Raw genomic sequence first — 16846 nt, forward strand, 5'->3', positions numbered from 1 at the left:
TAGTCTGAGAAGACCTGGTGGTTTGATTTCTGAGACCTCCTCCTCTCCAGGGTTGCTGCATTGCACGAGCCTGAGCTCAGCCTCCTAGTGATTCACAGGCACGATTCTTGCCGCGGAACTTGCAGCCGCGCGGGAAGAGATGAGCACCTCCGCTTTCGAGCTAGCAAGAAGCTGCTTACTTCCAGCCAGGGGCGGGCCCCACCGTGGCTGCAGCTGTCTGGCGTGTAGTTTATTTTTTTATTTTTTTTCCTTAAGCTTTGCCTAAATGGTTTATAAAAATCCATTTCACTCAGAGTGGGAAAAAACACGCCATGCTGCAGCGAGTAATTCTGGAAATTCCCCGCGCGACTGAGGTCAACGCGTGGGATTTGATCCAAGGGCGTTTTGCCGGTAATTGTGCCCTCCAAACTGGCCTTAATGTACATCGGTACTTCTTAGACCGCACCACGAAGACTTTCTATTTTCTTTAATCTTAGGTCTCCTAAAAAAAGTTTTTTGAAAGTTCGGTGAACGACTGGGCTTGAAAGAGAATTATACAAGAAAGGGGAGTGGAGTCTAAACTGGGCTCCCCATATCTGAAAATCCGGTGGAGAGGAGAGGAGAGCCCGGGGGTGGTAGGGAAGGAAAATCCTCAGCCGGTCTTGGGAAACCCCAGAAAGCAGTCCCTACCAATCACCCAGCTAGGAGATGGGTATGTAGGCAGACCTGGTTCCCCTCCGATAACCATGTTCCCTCCCTCCCTGTTAGGTGCGTAGTTTTTAGTATTTGTCTTGAAATACGTTTATAACTGCCTGGAAATCCCGACTCGGAAAAAAAGAAAAAAATGAGGCATCAAGGAGGGGGACCTGCCAGCCCTGGCTTTTTAGGGGGCTTGCATCCAAAGTTTAGGAAGTCCCAGTCATGCCCAGGAGTTCAGGGACGGCCCGGCCCCAGCTGACAGCGGACCTCAAGGCTGGTCAGGGAAGACCAAAGGTCCTTTTGCCTTTGAGTCGGATGGTCCTGGTGGGATTGGTAGACCTGAAGTGAGAGTAGTTGGCAAAGCTGGGCCAGGCCTCTGTGGCGGAGCCACAAGAAATTTACAAAGCAGGAATCCCCCGCCTGAGGGGAAGGGTTGGGAGCATGTGTACCCGAGTGTTGGTGGGGCGGCGGGGAGCGGAGGGGGGGTAGCTTCACATTCTCAACACCAGTTCTTGACCTTGGGCCAATATGTCTACTTTTCTTCCAGGAGTGCCTTGCCCCGCCTCCAGCTCCCATCCAGGCACGCCTGATGCAGCTCCCCCAAGGCTCCACAGAAGTGGCATTAATATACCGCTCCGATTTTCGAAGGTTTATTGCACGTCAAAACTGTAAAAGTTCTTGGGAGAATTTACAGACAAACATCTGGTTCGTTAAAACAAAGCTACCGGAAAAAGAGAAACAAACTTCACCGCTGTGTAAATGCACTTTTAGCAAACAATTAACCGCCTGGCTAGGGCCTGGCCCCAGGGTCCAAATCCTTCGCGTTTTGGCAGGGGCTGAGGTCCCCAGCACAATTCTTGGTTGAGGTGTGCAGGTGCTGGCAGTCAGCTTCCCTGCACCCAGGGTACTTCCTCCTGCCTAGCCCAGATTGTGGCGAGGAGGAGTGTGAAAGCGGCCAGACCAGAGCGCCAGCGTTCCAAGAGGGCGAGGGCTGGAGAGCACTTGGAGCCGCCTCCCTGGGCATTGCTGGGCAGGCAGTGGCTCCCCAAAGATGCCCTCACACCTTGAAATGGGGTGCAGACTCCCAGAGCGCGCCCTGTCCCTCCAGGCGGCCCGCGCCTCCCTCGGGGCACGGAGAACCCCTCTTCAAGGTCTGGGCTTAGGCCCCTGGATCCCCAACCTACCCTGGCTACTCTGCCTGGACCGGCAGCTTCAAGGATGCTTCTTTCTGGAAGGCTTTTTCCCTCCTGGCCATCCCAAATGAGGACACACTTCATTCGGCTTGGCTTGGGTCCGGCGGACTCTCACCCACTGCCCTCAACCGCACCTTGAAGACAACCTCGGATGCCTCCCGGCGGTGGCCCGCCTGCTCCTTCCCCAGCGCGAACTTCCCGACTCCAGACGCAGCGCGCTGCGGCCGGATCCCTGCCCCTCCACCGCACACTTGTTTGGAGCCACGCTTGCGTACTTCCCACCTCCCCAACTTGTCCGGGTCGGGCTCGGGTTAGCCCAGGGCAGGAACACCCCCGGGGTGGCAGAGACCCGCTCAGGTAGGCCCGGGCACTGCGGCCTGGGGCTCCTTGACTTCCGAGAGCTGGAGTCGGGCCTCTAACCCCTGACCTGAAGGAGCCGCGTTTGGAAGCATTTGTACTGAACAGGGCTCAGCATCCCGCCTCGGAGAAGGAGCGGGGTTCTTCTGGGCCCCAGGCGCAATCTTGGGGGTCAGAAGTTGTCTTCATGGCCCCTTGGAATTTTGGGGGCTCTTAACAGGGTGAGCCACCTGGTCGCAACGGGAGCCGCCAGTTTCCCCTACGGGCGTTTGCCACCGGACATTTTGGTGTCTCCCCACTGTCCCTTAGGCAACTTCTCCTTTTACTTTTAGGGGCGTAAAAAATTATTCCCAGAAACACGGCACTTCCCAGAGGTGGGAGGATTTAACTGGCCTGGGGGTTACTTTTTGCGTGACTCACGCGTGTAAGAAGTTGCCAGGTGCTTGTGCTGGGCGGAAGCCTGTTGTTGCTTTTCAAAGGAATGGTCTCTGCAACTCTTCAGAGTGGGGTACAAAGATTTCTATACAGTGTGTCTTCTACAGAATTCTAGCTCCTCCGCCCGGCGCGGGCTTTTCCGCCCTCTAGTCTAGCGTGAAAACGGCTCGGCCGCTGGATGTGGTGCGCGAAGCCCGCACCCTACAGCGTGGTCCGTCCTTCCCGAGAAAGGAGCCCCAGCGAGCGCCGCCGCGGCCGTCTCTGGCCTCCTCCGGAACCGCGCAGACCTGGGCGCACGCCGGAAAGCAGTTTCCTGTATCCTTTCGAACTCGGGAATCGCGGAACGAACAGACGCACAGGTTTTGACCTGCTTTTGTAGTCGACTCGGAGGGGCCGAACTCACCAGGCACCCGGACAGATACAGTCACAGTAGGAATAATGCAGACCTATCAAGGAAAGTGCCAGGGACAGCCGCCCCGCTGATGTCCGAGGAGGAGTAGGTCCTATGTTCGCTCTTCCTCTGAAGTTCTTGGGAGGACAAGAAAGGCCCTTTGGCCCGGCCAGACTGATCATATGATCAGGGACATATGTGAAGGTATCTGTCTTCTGGACACTGGGGGGGGGGGGGCGGGGGGGCGATAGGGAAAAGCAAGAAGCAAACGCAGGGGAACATGCCACCACCGCCGGGGTCAGCACTCTGGAAGAATTGCCGGGAAGCCCCTGCAAGGCACTGGCTTCTCCAACGTATGGCCCTGCTCTCTCTCCCTCTGTAAATAAAATGTGAATTACAGACTTACTGCCACCCAGACACTATTTCTCCCTAAATCTAGCTCGTGGTTCTCACTGGGATCCGCGTTTTCTTCCCTCCTCTCGCTCCTCACTGTCAGGCCACGTTACAAAGCAGCCAGGCGGGGCCTGGCAAAGTTTTAGATTGAGACCTCCTGGCTAAGACCTGCCTGGCGACCTCGACAGCCTCAGACTCGGCCCAGCTGAAGCGGGTTTAAGCCACGGAGTTCAGGTAACTTCCAGGTCTATACTGTGCGTGCTGCGGATTTGGGAAACCTCCCTTCCTTCTTTCCCATGCCGTACCCAGTGCACAGAAAAGGGGCAGAGAGAACTTCATGGAATGCAAGGTTGACACTGTCCCCCTGCATCTGTCCCATCCTTAGAATGGCCTGCAAAACTAGTCATGTTTAGAGGTCCCGATATTCAAGGGAGTGCGTGTGGCTAAAAGATCCCCGTAGAGATCCGGGTTCCAGACTGTGCCAAGCCGGGCCGGAACCCTGTTTGCGTGTCCGGGCAAAGTAGCGCGGTCGCAGTATGCACTCCGCATAGCCCGTGTTGTGCGTGACGGGCTGTCGCGGCGATGTGCAGCTCACTGACACTGATGGATGCGCCAATGGTTGGACGGACAGATGTTGGGGCGGATTGCACTCCGCGCGGCGCCTGAGCTGGGGAGGGCGAGGCAGCGATCAGGCGGTGACTGCCGGCGGCGCGGAGACGGGAGCTCAGGCCGCGGCCGGCAGGGGGAGGGGGCGGAGGCAACTGAGGTTGGGAGAGCAGCGCGAGGAAGGAAAGAAGGAGGGGGGAGCACAAGCCAGGGCGAAACTCTCAGCCTTCCGTGCGCGGCGCCCAGCGCCGTGCACTCACTACAACCGGCGGGCCTAAGTGGGCGCTCGGAGCATGGAAGGTGAGCCGGGGGCTGGCAGGAGCTGACCTCCCGCGGCGCCTACCCTCCTTCAGGCAAGTGGTGCTCAGTGCCGCAACCAGAATTCTAGAATCCTGAGGCCACGGGCGGCTCTGCTAACTCACCGTTTTCTCGTTCGCAAAAAGCGTTTCACGCCCTACGGCCGCGTCTCCCGGGCCTGGAGGGACAGTCCTTTTGGCCTCTGCGGCCGCAGGCACCAACTGCACGCCGCGCCCCCGCCCCCGAGTCCGCCTCACAAGGCCAGCCTCCGAGCCCAGTCTCCGCTCGACTCCGACTTCCCGCAACCACCCGGGGTCCGCATCCCGCAACTCCGAGCGCTCCTGCGCGCGCCAAGGCGCAGGAGACGTCTTTATAGCCCGGGAGGACGGCGGCGGCACATCTGCATTCAGGGAGGCGTCTGGACCGAGCCCAAGCTCTTAGGCTGGGGGCAAGCGGAGACTTCTGATCTTACCGTCAGGGTGAGATCACGGTCTCCTAGTCTAAAAAAGAAAGCATGCCTGTGAACTTTTAAAACAAACTTGCAAAAACAATCACAAAGAAAAAATAAAGAGAAGAGGGGGCAGAAGAAGAGGGAGAGACTAAAAAAGAAACATAAGGCGGGGGGGGGGCGGGGAAGGAAGGAAGGAAGGAAGAAGGCCAGGGTTTGCAGCTCCCGGAGCGCTCAGGCAGCCAGTCCCAGGGCACTGGGCTCCGGCCCTCGCCGGGACTCTCGGACGCGGGGCCCAGGAAACTCCCTGGGCCCCAGCGGCGCGCCCGGGAGCAGCACCGCCTCGGGGGCAGTAGGCCTGGCGGCCGCCCCCGCATTCCCGCCAACGCCGCCCGGCAGCGCCCGGAGCCGGCCCCGCCGCTGCCGCCCCATTCCCGGCCCAAGAGCTGGCCTAGGGAGACGCAATCGAGCCCGCAGCGCATCGATGCGCCGCCGCCCGCGCCTCTCCAGCTCCCGCTCAGTCGGCGCCGCTGGGGGGTCGTCCCAGTGAGCTCCGGCCCACCAGCGCCCTAGCGGCCGCCCGTAAGTGAGCCCGCTTTGCCCCGCAGCCAATGCAGCCCTGCCAGCTCCTCCTCTCCACGGCCCGCCGGCCCGGCCCGCCGCGAGTCTCAGCGATCCCAATCACCCAATCAATAATCAATTCTTTTTGCTCATTACTGCTGGCTGGCAGGGCGCAGGGCGCGGTGGCCCCTCTCGGGGCGCCCCGGGGCGAGGGATGGGCTTGGGTGCCCGAGTTCCTGACCCCGTCGCCGTCCCGCCCTGGGATCTGCCTGCGCCGGTGGTGGGGGGCGCGCCCCGGCGCCTAGGTGGCGAGGGGCGGGGTGGAGGTACCCTGATCTTCCCAGTCTGGAGAGGAAACTTGGAGGCACCCCCTCCCACACCAAACCCCGGGACGGCCCGGGAAAGTTTGCCCGGAAAAAAAAATTGGGGGAAGTGGCTGCGGCGGGTCCCGGGGGAGGAGCCCTGGTGGCGCGGGGTCTGAGAGCAGCCCCCACCCACTCGGGCCCGCGCCCACCTCCTCCCCCGAGGGCGCCGGCGCCCGCCTGCGGGCCCTGGCATCCCCGGGGTGCGCGGGCCCAGGCCCGGGGGTCCGAGCTGGGGGCTTTGGACGCGGCGTGTGGAGAGAAGTGCGGCCCGGGAGGGGCATCGGGGGACGGCCAGGGGGCGAGGCCGGGTGGGGAAGAGGGGCGGGCGGGAGTAGCTAGCGGCCCGGGACGGGCTCGGCCCGGCCGGCGCCGCGCCCCTGCTTGCGCGCACGGGGCGGAGGCGGAGGGGGGGCACCCCCTCCCCGGACTGGGCGGGGGTCCTAGACAGGCCCGGGGCCGGGAGCGGGGGCGCGGCGCCCCCGCGGGCGGGCGAGTGACACGATCATCTCCTTTTCCTTTAAGCTTGCCTGTTGCCGACGCCGCCGCTCCAGCCGCGCAGCGGGCATAAGACTGGACCGCCGAGCCCCGGGCCGCGGCGGCGGCGGCTGAGCGCCCCCTCCGATGTCGTGACCCCCTGCCCGGGGGCGGGGGCCGGGGCTTCACCGGCCGGGGCCGCTCCCGCGCTCTTCCTCCCACCCCTCTGCCCGCCTTCTCCCCCTCTCCCCGCCCCCCGGCCCTGAACCCCGCGCACCTCGTCTGGGGACGGGGCGGGGGGGGGCAGGGCCGCTGCTCCTCCCCGCCCCCTCCTCCTCCGGCCTCTGGAGCGATTTGTCAAACTTCCCAATCCGCCGGCAGCGCGGTCCTCCTCCTCCTCCTCCTTCACCACCTCCTCCTCCTCCTCCTCTGCCTCCTCCTCCCCCCGCGCTCCTCCCTCCCCGCGCCTCCCTCGCCCGCCCTCCTTCTTCCCTCCGCACGTTCGGGGATCGCGGCGGAGCGCGGAGCGGGGGGGACGCGGAGAGCCGGGGCTCAGCAGCATCCTGCGGGCGGCCGCTCTCCGGGGGGGAGGCTGAGAGCCGGCCCGCCTCGCCCCCCCGCGGGCCCGCCGCCCCTCCCTCCCTCTCCTCAGCCCGGCAGCGGCGGCGGCGGCGGCGGCAGCGGCAGTCGCCGGAGGAGCATCATGCCGAGGAGGAAGCAGCAGGCGCCCCGGCGCGCAGCAGGTACGAGCCGCTTCCCCTTCCTCCTCTCCTCCGCCTCCTCTTCCTCTCCTCGCCCAGCGTCTCCAGCCGGCGGCGGCCCCGCTTCTTGCCCCGCTCCTCGCCCCTCTCGCTCTGGCCGCGCAGAGTAACTCCAGGGCGCCGGGCTCGCTCGCCGCTCTCCTGTCTGGTGCGTGCGCCCGCCTCACGGACCGGCGCCCCCCGGACGCCCCGCTGCGCTCTGCACCCCCCCCCGCCCCTTCCCGCCCGCACCCACTTCGGGAACCGTGCTCGCTCGCGGCGAAGTGAGCCGGGCTGGGTCCCTGACTCCTCAGCTCTCTGCCTGGCCGCGGAGAGAATGGGAAGGAGCCCTCTTCTGTCTCTTTCTGTGGGGGCGGGCGGGGTCACCTGAGTTCTCCGGGACACCTTCCGTGTCCTCCCGCGGCCGGCCGGCGGGGGACTGCCTGGTGTCTCTGCCGAGCGAAAGAGAGCGAGCGAGTGAGCGAGCGGGTCCCTTCGTCCACCTTACTGCTAATCCGATTGATTCTTCATTTATTGGGCCCAAACCGGGCACAGCGGTGGAAAGCAGAGCGCACAGGGTCTGGGTATTGTCAGATGACTGTCAAGTCGATGTTAGATGCTGGCGTTCCTTTTTCCCCGGTTTGTTTTCGCTCACCCCCACCCTCCTTCCACTGCTTCTCCCATCCTCATGTCCTCATAGCACTTAGTTCTGGGACGTGTCTGAGTACTTTCTCCCCATCACCGCCCCCCCTCTTTTTTTTTTTTTTTTTTTCCCCAGGAGTGTCAACTCCTTTTAAGACTGAGCCGGGTTTTTTTTTTTCCTTTCTTTCTTTTCTGGAAAAAGCATCATTGAAAGCAAAACAAAACCCACACACATAACATTATTTTGCAATAATGTCAGTTGGGGGCATGTTGCTTGGAAGAAGGGTTTCTGGCCCTTTGCCACCCTTGATTTGATGACTGATTGATTGCCCATCATGCTGCTGCCTTTGATCTATTCATTCCCAATAAACATCAATAAATCACTTGAAATGGTGAGGCCAAGCTCTGTGACGTCACTAGGGCCCTGTCAGTGCAACTTCTGGGATTTGGGGCGGATTGCTGAGAGGACCACATATGGACAGGATGTATTTTGATATGAGTAACACTCAGATGTGCAGAGGTTCAGATGCTGCCTGAAGGGGAGGGTTAAGTGGAGGTTCGTTTCTTCTCTTTCCTTTTTTTTTTTTTCCCTTCTCTTCCTTTCTTTTCTGTTCTTTGCTTTTGTGGAAGAAGGGAGGAGAGGGAGAAGGGTCAGGGCATTGCCTGGTGCCCTTTTTGGATGAAAGTATGGTACCCATGTTGCCCCGGAGTGCCTGTAGTAGCAGTGGGGGTGATGGTGATGGTCATTTCCGTCACTTCAGCCGGCACTGCCGGTAGAGCTCACACACCGGCTGCATCTGAACTTGAGTCTTCTCACACACAGGGTCACAGAGAGGAAATGCTGTTCTTTCTTCTCCCCGAAATGTACTGTCCTTTTAGTGTCCTAAGAAAATCGTAGAAGAAAACAGACTTGGTTTGGGGCATATATTACAGATTTTGCTTTCTGTCCTCAGGGTTACCCAAATTTAGAAAGTTTGAAAATCCCAGTAGTGGTTGTACGGAGGGTACTTCCTCTCAAGTCACCTCCTGGCTGGTGCTTTTTGCCTATCCCATCTTCTACTTTAAATTCCAAGCTCAAGCAATGAGCTTATCTACCCAAAATAAACTCTCAAAGTTTGGAGGACTCCTTCACAAAGTTGGGCAGTAGGAGTGTCTTGGACTGCTTCCAGTCTTTGGGATTTTTTTCTTTCCTTTTTGGATGCACATTTGAAGGTATCTGTGTGCCTCAATCAAATGAACCATATGTGACTGCATCTTTACATTTGGTTTAGAATCCTCTCCGCCGTTGCTTCATCTTTTCTCTTCCACCTTGCCAATCTGAGACTCTTATTTGATAAATTTCTGCTAAAAATATTAGAGGAGGAGGAAATGTGCTGTTGGCTTTATTTATCTAGTTTTTTAAAGCAACCTGTTCACTAACCTTTTTGCACCTTTTAAAAAGCCAGCCAGGAAATCTCAGGTCAGTTAAGAAATATTCATTATATAAAAACTTGACTGCACTACTAATAGGAGCTGGAAGAATGGTTTTGCTCTATCAAAATGACCCGTCAAAACGACTTTGTTTCATATTTGATTTAATTGTCTCTCTCCTGACAGGCACATTCATCAATAGCTTAATGGTCAATCAGAAGTTGGCAGCATGAGTGCTTTTTTTCTTTCTCATACCCTGGTTTTGGATTTACTTTATCAGAATGCCTCTGCCTAATGGACGTGTGGAGGAGGGGGGGGGAATGTCTGAAGGGCTACTTATTTAGGAGAGTGGAGGAATAAAAAAAACCTTCCACATCCAGGCTGGTGATAAGTATGCACAGGCCAATAAGTGCGCTGTGTGAGTTTGTTTGTTTATTTGGATGGACAAGAAACTTCCCATTTTTTTCTCCTTTTTTCAGTTCTCCTAGCTGCAAGTTATAAGGTTCATGCCTGCTTTTGTGGCATACTGGGAGTGATGACAAATTGATTGCTTTGTACTGATAGAGAGAGAGTGGGGAAAAAGAAAGATGTCTGCTGATTGGTAACTGGAAATCCATTCCCCAGCAACCTTGAGGAGACTCGAGAATTTTTCCCCCCTCCAAACTGAAAGGTCCGCTCAGCCATAAAAAAAGAAAAGTTGTTTTGCCAGCTTCATTAGTGTTCACCTAATTAGCTGTAAACCTGATGGATTCCTGACAGCTTTAATGATTGGAGATGACAAGCTCGACGCAGTGTCATCCAGCAGAATTAGGTTTGCAGCTAGTTTGATGTAATCAAGTTGATATTACACAGTCCTGGCTGCCTTTAGTTGTGCATTAACTCAATTTTCTGCTGCAGGTGACAAATGGGCTTTGGTACCTGGATAATCATGTCATAGGAATTAGGGCCCTTTTAATGGTCTGGGGGTAGAATAACAACCACAAAGGGCTGAGAGCCGGGGAGAGCGTGCAGACATAGCACACAGGTGCACAGTTTTTACATCTAGGCCAAGTGTAACACTGTTCTCCAGAAGGCCAAAGCAGGCTCCAAGAATCCCTGAAAAGACGGATTTCTGCCCTTTAGGATTTTTCTCTTTTTGATAGAAATTATGCACGGCTTAGTGTCTCTTCTTAAAGGGGAGAGAGAAATTTCTTCACCTGCTGAAGAGAAACCTGGGCAGGAGTTTCCTTTCTCCAGGCATGTAATTTTAAAGGGCTATACATTTGTGCTGGACAAAAGCCATTGCCTGTAGAAGTTCAGAGGAGCGGGGTTACAGAGGCCCCTGTCCTTTGGGCAGAGCTACCATTTTCCCTCTCTCCTACGTGTAGCATTTGTTTTTCAACAAGTATTTTTTGAAAATACCCGAAAAGAAAGTCAAGCAGTACTTAATAGCAGATCACGTTTTATTCTTTCCTGTTCATTTTATGGAAGGAAGTGTAAAATCATTAAAGGCCATTGCCTAAACTCCACCCTCCCCTCAAAAAAAAAAACACAAAAAACAATCCAACAAACAACAACTTGCCACTGACCTTTTGAGTCTTATTTGGTGAAAGAGAATAACCTTCCATGGAGTTCTTAGGTGGTCCCACTGCAAAGGTAAAGCTTCAAGCATCTTGACTTTTGTCAAAGTGGTTTGGACCCCTTAGGACCTGCTGGGGTAACAGATCACTGTGGGTCCCCAAGGAATAGGATAAGCTCATGGTGGCATAGCCTGGGAGTTTTTACTTTGCCAGTAGACATGGGCAAACTAAAAGATGGCACACCTGGCGGTGTCCAAGTAACACCATCCCAACCTTCCTAAGTCTCGTCCACGTACCAGGCAGCTCCAGAGAGGAGCTTTTCTCTCTTGGAAGCACATGGAGCATTCAGGAAGGCATTTCGGCATCAGCCTTGGGAATTTATTTGCTCTCAAACCTGCCACATGTCTCTCCTTTGGACAGACGTTCTACCCTGTAGCAAGGTGACAAAATGACTGTTTTGGTCGCTCTGTGATTCCCCGCACCCCTTTTCCTACAAAATGGAAGGAGCAATGTAAATTCTAAAAAAAGAGAAATCAAGAAGCTGAAGGAGAAAAACAAAGAGGGCAGGAGGCAAGGCTATTCCCCTGGACATCCACACAGGGGAGAGAAGCTTCCCGAATCAGCTGCTGTGCCCCCATTATCTTGACAACTGTCAGTTAGGGCTTCAGTGCTCTCCAGGGCCACCCTTGATTGTGAGCAGTTGATGTTGTCATTTTGTTCTCAGTTTTGCCTTGAGCGTGCTCGTAAACAGGAGCCAGGTAGTCAATAACTGATGTATCAGCAGTTATTCCCCAAATTGCCTCGCAAGTCTGCATTTTTCCTCTTTTTTTTTAACTAAAGATTGTTTTGTAAACTGATTAGAATGAAAGGTGACTGCTCAGGGCCGGGGGAAATGCTGTGAAACCCAGGTGAGTTCCCAGAATGAAAACCCTTCGTTTCCCCGTCCTCCCCTTCTGGGTTTCTGGAGGGAGAAGGGTCACCTTCTTGAGGGCGAAGCGCCTGGCCCTTTTGGGGGGCCTTTGTCTTTCCCTGGTGCCTGGCAGAGCCAGGCTGGGGCGAGGGCCGTGGATGCAGGCGGGGAAGGAGCAGGGAGAGGATAGGGAGTCCTGGTCCTGGTGCCCCACAGCCATGTTTAATCCAATAACAGGAGCAGGCCAGTTATGCCGAGTGTAGTTTGTGAGGCTTTCCTGCTGGCCCATTTTTATTCCTGCCTGTCACTGGACAAACTATAAAAATAGCTTTAGTCTTGTAGTAGAAAAAAAAAAATAGGGTGTGTGTCTACTTTCTGTGTTTTTGTGCAGCTCAGGTAGGTAGGCCTTTCAAAGAAGCTGTTTTGTAACACCCCTGTACCACCATCCTGCAGCCTGTGCAAGGAATCACTCACCCCGGACCCTCTCAGGTGTTCACTGTGTGTGTGTGTGTGTGTGTTCTGGTTATGCTCCAAATTGTGGTTTCTCTGTCTGAAGTTAAAAATGAAAGGTGAATACAATATATTGTATTTGGTAACAATGATATGGACTGGTACATCGAGACAGATAATGTGCAGTTGTAATTAGACTCAGTAGACAGGCAGTCATTTTTAAATTCTTTTGACACGTGCATAAAATAGTCATATAATAAGATAAGATGACAATTTTATGTTAGGTTGATAAAGTGTCCCGATACTTGCATTTAAACGTCTGTAAGCCTTTAAAAAAAAATCTAGACAGATTAATTCTAGTTTCCAGTATTTGCAGTTAGTCATTAAATTAATTTTCAAATTCTACTAAACAATGGCTATGAATATTTCTTTTTCTTTCTGGAGTCTTCTACCTGAATTTTAAGGAACGGATACGTAGACTTGGTAGCTTTCTCAAATTTTTCAACATTTGTAAACATTTACGTTAGACATGGGTGTAAAAATTCAGGTTACTGTTTGTGATTAGAAAGATGCTATGCATTTTTGGAAGTAAAAAAAAACAGTAATAGAACATAATCTGCTTATGACCACTTGCCTGAATGACTGTCATACTCCACTTTTAGGAATCTTTATTAGAAAGATTACACAGTGTCCTTGACCAAATATTGAATATTTTATAAGCCCCATTTAAAAAAAAAGACATTTTGAGCACATACACTTGATTTGATCAGCACTTAGATTCTCGGGTTTAATTACTTTCAATTCTGTAAATTATTTTAGTATTTCAACAAGAGTGGCCTAAGAGACGTATTGGGGGTCGGGAAAGCATTTTTCTGAAGGTCACATTGCCCGGACTTTTCGACCATCTCCTTACCTTATTTTTCTCAAATGTGCTAAGGTGTGGCTCTTGAAGAATAAATTTGTTTGGGCTTAATGATAAATTATTAATTCATACTGTCAGGACACATGTTATTAATTATGACTGTGTTTTCTTCATCCAGAACAGCTGTTGGGGAAACAGTGTAAGTTCAGATTGTCTTCAAGGGGGAGGGCGCCAAAGCAAGGAACTCACCAACTTCTTGTCATCATCTTCCTGATTCCCTTGCTTTGGGAATAAAGGATTGCAGGGGGTGGAGTGAATAGGGAGAGAGAAACTATTAATTCTAGACCAAGATGGGTACTGGCAAATGTTCACTAATGTAACTTTTTAAAAAGCAAGCCTAACTCTCCATGCTCTGAGTCCAGGTGAGATTCTGAGGTGGTACCTGCTTCCTTCCCCAGTCTGGTTTTGGACTGGTTTCCATTCCACCAATTTCTCTTGTTTTCTTCTTCCTCTTGGGTAGACCAGAAGGTCACGTTCACAACTTTATAGTAGCAGAAAGCAAACTACTTTGAATGCCTGTTTGTTCCCCAAACTGGATCCCATCCCTTGGAGAGCAAAGGGCTGTTTGGTAATATACATGAAATGACTCCAATTCATTTACTTTTGATTTTCCATCCCCGTCATTAAATCTAGTCCTATGTATTCAGTTTCCTCTGAGTTCTTTGAGAAATGCATGTTGCATAAAATAGGCAATTTTTAATGAACAATTTAATGTAAATGGGTTTTGAATTTAAATTAATATTAATGAAGCCTTGAGTGAATTTATTTTGCATACGTAAAGGCTTGTAAGTCTTTCACCCATGTGCTTTCTCCTTTATGTAGTAACATTGGTTGGGTGGATTAACCAGTGCCTTTTAAAGATTCATGCTTCAAAAATTAAATTGATTTTATATGTCCAATAGCGCCAACATATTATTAGGCAAAAGTGTTACTTAAGTTAAGGGAAATATACCTCATTTTTGATTAAAGCTCTCCGTCTCCATTGCCCTGCTCTTCCTGAAAGCTGCAGTTGGTTTGGCATTGCTGCCAGGGAAAATACACACCCACAATAGTCACTACAATCAAGATGTTTTCTTTCTTTGCCTTACCTCTAATGCATTATGTATCCCGGGATGATGGGAAGTTCTGTAATTAATTCTATTAAATGTAATTGCTATAATCACTTTGATGTTACACATAATAAAGGTAATATGGTAAGCGCATAAAAAAATATAAACACCTTATTGTAACACTCCTGCTAAAATGCCTTCTCGTCAAGTCTGCTTTATAGACAAGTGTTCTCAACTCTTTTCGGCCATAGGTGACAATTTATCCGAGCTGTATCCATTGATATTCCAAAGGAGAGGCAGTGATTGGAAAGGATGGGCCTTGGCTTGAAAGGGTCTTCAGGTTGGTTGCCTAGGAATCTTAGTTCCCCTTTCCTTAAAGATGTGGCCAATTAAGAAAAGGTGACCATTATTTCTGGAGGGGAGAGAGGTACACACTTCAGAAGGGCCTATGGAATGAAGTAAGAGGTATAGGAATGGAAGAGGAGCTCAGAGAAGGATGAGAGCGGAGTTTTCAGATCAGGGGAGAGGCTGTTCTGTAGGTTTTCTCATCCTCATGGTGTGGGATTATGGGAAGTGCCGTGTGTGCACATGTGTGTGTGTGTGTGTGTGTGTGTGTGAGAGAGAGAGAGAGAGAGAGAGAACATAGGAGCATGTGCTTATGGGTAACAAGAGAAAGCCACCTTTCTGTAATAGTGCAATAAGGGAAATTAGCACAGAATATATGCTTTATTATTATTATTATTATTTATGACTATTGTTATACACCTTTCATGGGGGCATCTGAGGACCGTGCCTGACTGTTGCACATCCCGCCACGGCGTTGGCCGACGTTGCCTGTTTGACAGAAACCCGAGTGATCTTTGAGACTCCCCCCGCCACATCTCCATGCACCTACCCTGGATCCAGGCCACCGTAGGACATAAGTTGGCCAGAGACCCCAAGCACACAGTTCTTGCGGGATGTTTCCAAACCCGTTCGAATTCTTCTTTGCCATCATAGCCTGCAGGAGGTGGAGGATGTGGTGGGAGAGGAACCTTGTCATTTAATTTTCTCCCTGTGGATAACCAGGAATCAACCTAGCAGGGAGGTTTGACCCCCATGCTCAGCCGGGCCCTGTCTCACGTACTACAAAGGCCAAGAGGTCTCATGACCCGGTGTTGGCCTGACGGCTTGGATGTGAATTCTCTGCATTTATATTTTGTTTTTCGCTGTGTTGTAAGGCATGGAGTCTGTAAATCAGGCATACACAGAAATAAAATAAGGGAAAGTGGTGTGTGAGAAGGGGATGCCTCTTCTTCTTTGGAGGAAGAAAAAGGTGTTTGCAGATGGTGCTGAGATGCAGTGACAGCAAGTGGTTCCCTCGACTGTGCCCGAGGCCCGGAGAGCTGGGTCTGGCTGTTGCTTTCACGGGCTGGCTGCAGAACAGCCTGGGAAATCAGGGTGCTGCGGAAGGCTGGGCAAGGGCCTGTCTCCTGGGCACCAGGCCTAGCATCCCGGCCTGCCAGGTGAGCAGGGGCCGAGGACAGGGTCTGGGGGTCCCAGCCTGGGCCTGGGCTACAGCGGGGCCAGCCACCAGCCCTCCTGCGGTGACTTTCAGCTGGTTTTGATGGTGAGGATGATAAAAGGTCTGAGAACTCCATAGGCCCCTGTAATCAGGGCCAGTGCTGACATCCTTCTCAAGTTTGACAGCTTCTTCCTTTTCTCTCCTCACCGCCAAGGCTTTCTCAACTGAATTTCCCCGCCCTCCTCTCCCCTCCCTCCCTGCTCGCCTCCCACCCCTTCTCTCCCTCTCCCCCTTTCTGTATGTGTCTCTCTTGTTTCATGTTCTTGATCAGTCTCAGATGCTGGGAATTATTTTTTTGCGGGCGGGAGGGGGAGTGTTGCTTTAGGTTTGTGGGTTGGGCAGGTGTGAGAGGAAGTCTGTGTGTTTTTTTTTTTTTTTTTTTGTACTGTAGGCCTGTTGCTAATTAATGTTCCTCCATAAGATTCTGTCGGAGTTGAGTAATGTTTTTGATCTTTATGCCTGATAACTGCATACTTAATGAGATTTCAAAGCTGTGAGTGCAGCTCCCTACAATTATTGACAGATGCCTTTTCTTTGCCATTGGGTTCAGCTTCATAAATCCTCTTGCCGTAATGAGGTTCAGCAGTGCCACCCTGGCAGTGAGCTAATGAAAGGGGGGAGGGCGAAGCGGCTCAGGGCTGTCTGACACATTTTTTTCCTTTAAAATTTACTATGCAGATGTCAAGCTGCGGACGATTACTTCAAACATGCTAATTTTTATCTTGCTTTTGTGTCAGCCCTTTGCCATGAAAAAATAAATAAATAAAAGGACTAACCTTACTCCCCTTCATTTCGTTTCCTTTTTTTTTTTTTTGCCCCCAAAGTCACATTTTTTTAATAACCCGTGGTGTGTGACTGCTGGGGACTTTGACACGCGTGTGGCCTTTTGCAGGTATCCAGTGGCAGAGCCGTGGTTTTTTTTTTTTTTCCCCCTCCCTTGCCATCAGAAGGGCAGGGGGAGGATAAAAGTGTGATTTCCCCAGGCCTCCCATCAGCCTGCCCTAAGTATGCACTTGAAACGTCGGAGAATTCATTTCAGAGTTCTGAAACTAGATCCCGGTGAAGAGCTGCGCCATGCCAAAGAGTCGATTTCCTTTTCAGCGGAGTCATACATCACTGACCCACCCTTCCCTCCTGACAGAATGACATATGTCATTTATCATAGGGGCCCCAGCCAGACACGGGGAGGGGAGGGGAAGCCCGGTCCATGTGACGCTGCCTCGTCGTCCTCCTCCTCCCACTGTACACAGTACGGCTGGCTTGCAGAGAGAGCACTGCTGATTTGGCGAGAGGGAGGAGAGAGGAGAGAGGAGACTCAGGGGCGAAGGGAGGAGAGCCTGCTTCGTATGGATGGCTGGGCGTGTGGCGGGGCGGGCACGAGATTGGCAGAGGCACGGACGAG

At 52.8% G+C, this 16846-nt stretch overlaps 1 protein-coding gene across 2 annotated transcripts in view; it reads left to right on the forward strand.

Annotated features, from left to right (window-relative positions):
- The first annotated feature begins 5055 nt into the window (after positions 1–5055).
- TSHZ3 (teashirt zinc finger homeobox 3) overlaps positions 5056–16846 on the forward strand; it is a 71399-nt gene continuing 59608 nt past the window's right edge. The window contains exons 1-2 of one of the 2 annotated variants that reach the window (XM_060084598.1): positions 5056–5380; positions 6247–6941. In XM_060084598.1, coding sequence (XP_059940581.1) covers positions 6902–6941 — 40 coding nt within the window. In that variant the 5' untranslated portion in view covers positions 5056–5380; positions 6247–6901. Of the gene's footprint in view, positions 5381–5887; positions 5986–6246; positions 6942–16846 lie in introns of those variants that run through there. The other variant, XM_060084597.1, reaches the window with a different exon arrangement.

The sequence above is a fragment of the Mesoplodon densirostris genome, chromosome 19, assembly GCF_025265405.1.
Source record: "Mesoplodon densirostris isolate mMesDen1 chromosome 19, mMesDen1 primary haplotype, whole genome shotgun sequence".
Lineage (NCBI taxonomy): Eukaryota > Metazoa > Chordata > Mammalia > Artiodactyla > Ziphiidae > Mesoplodon > Mesoplodon densirostris.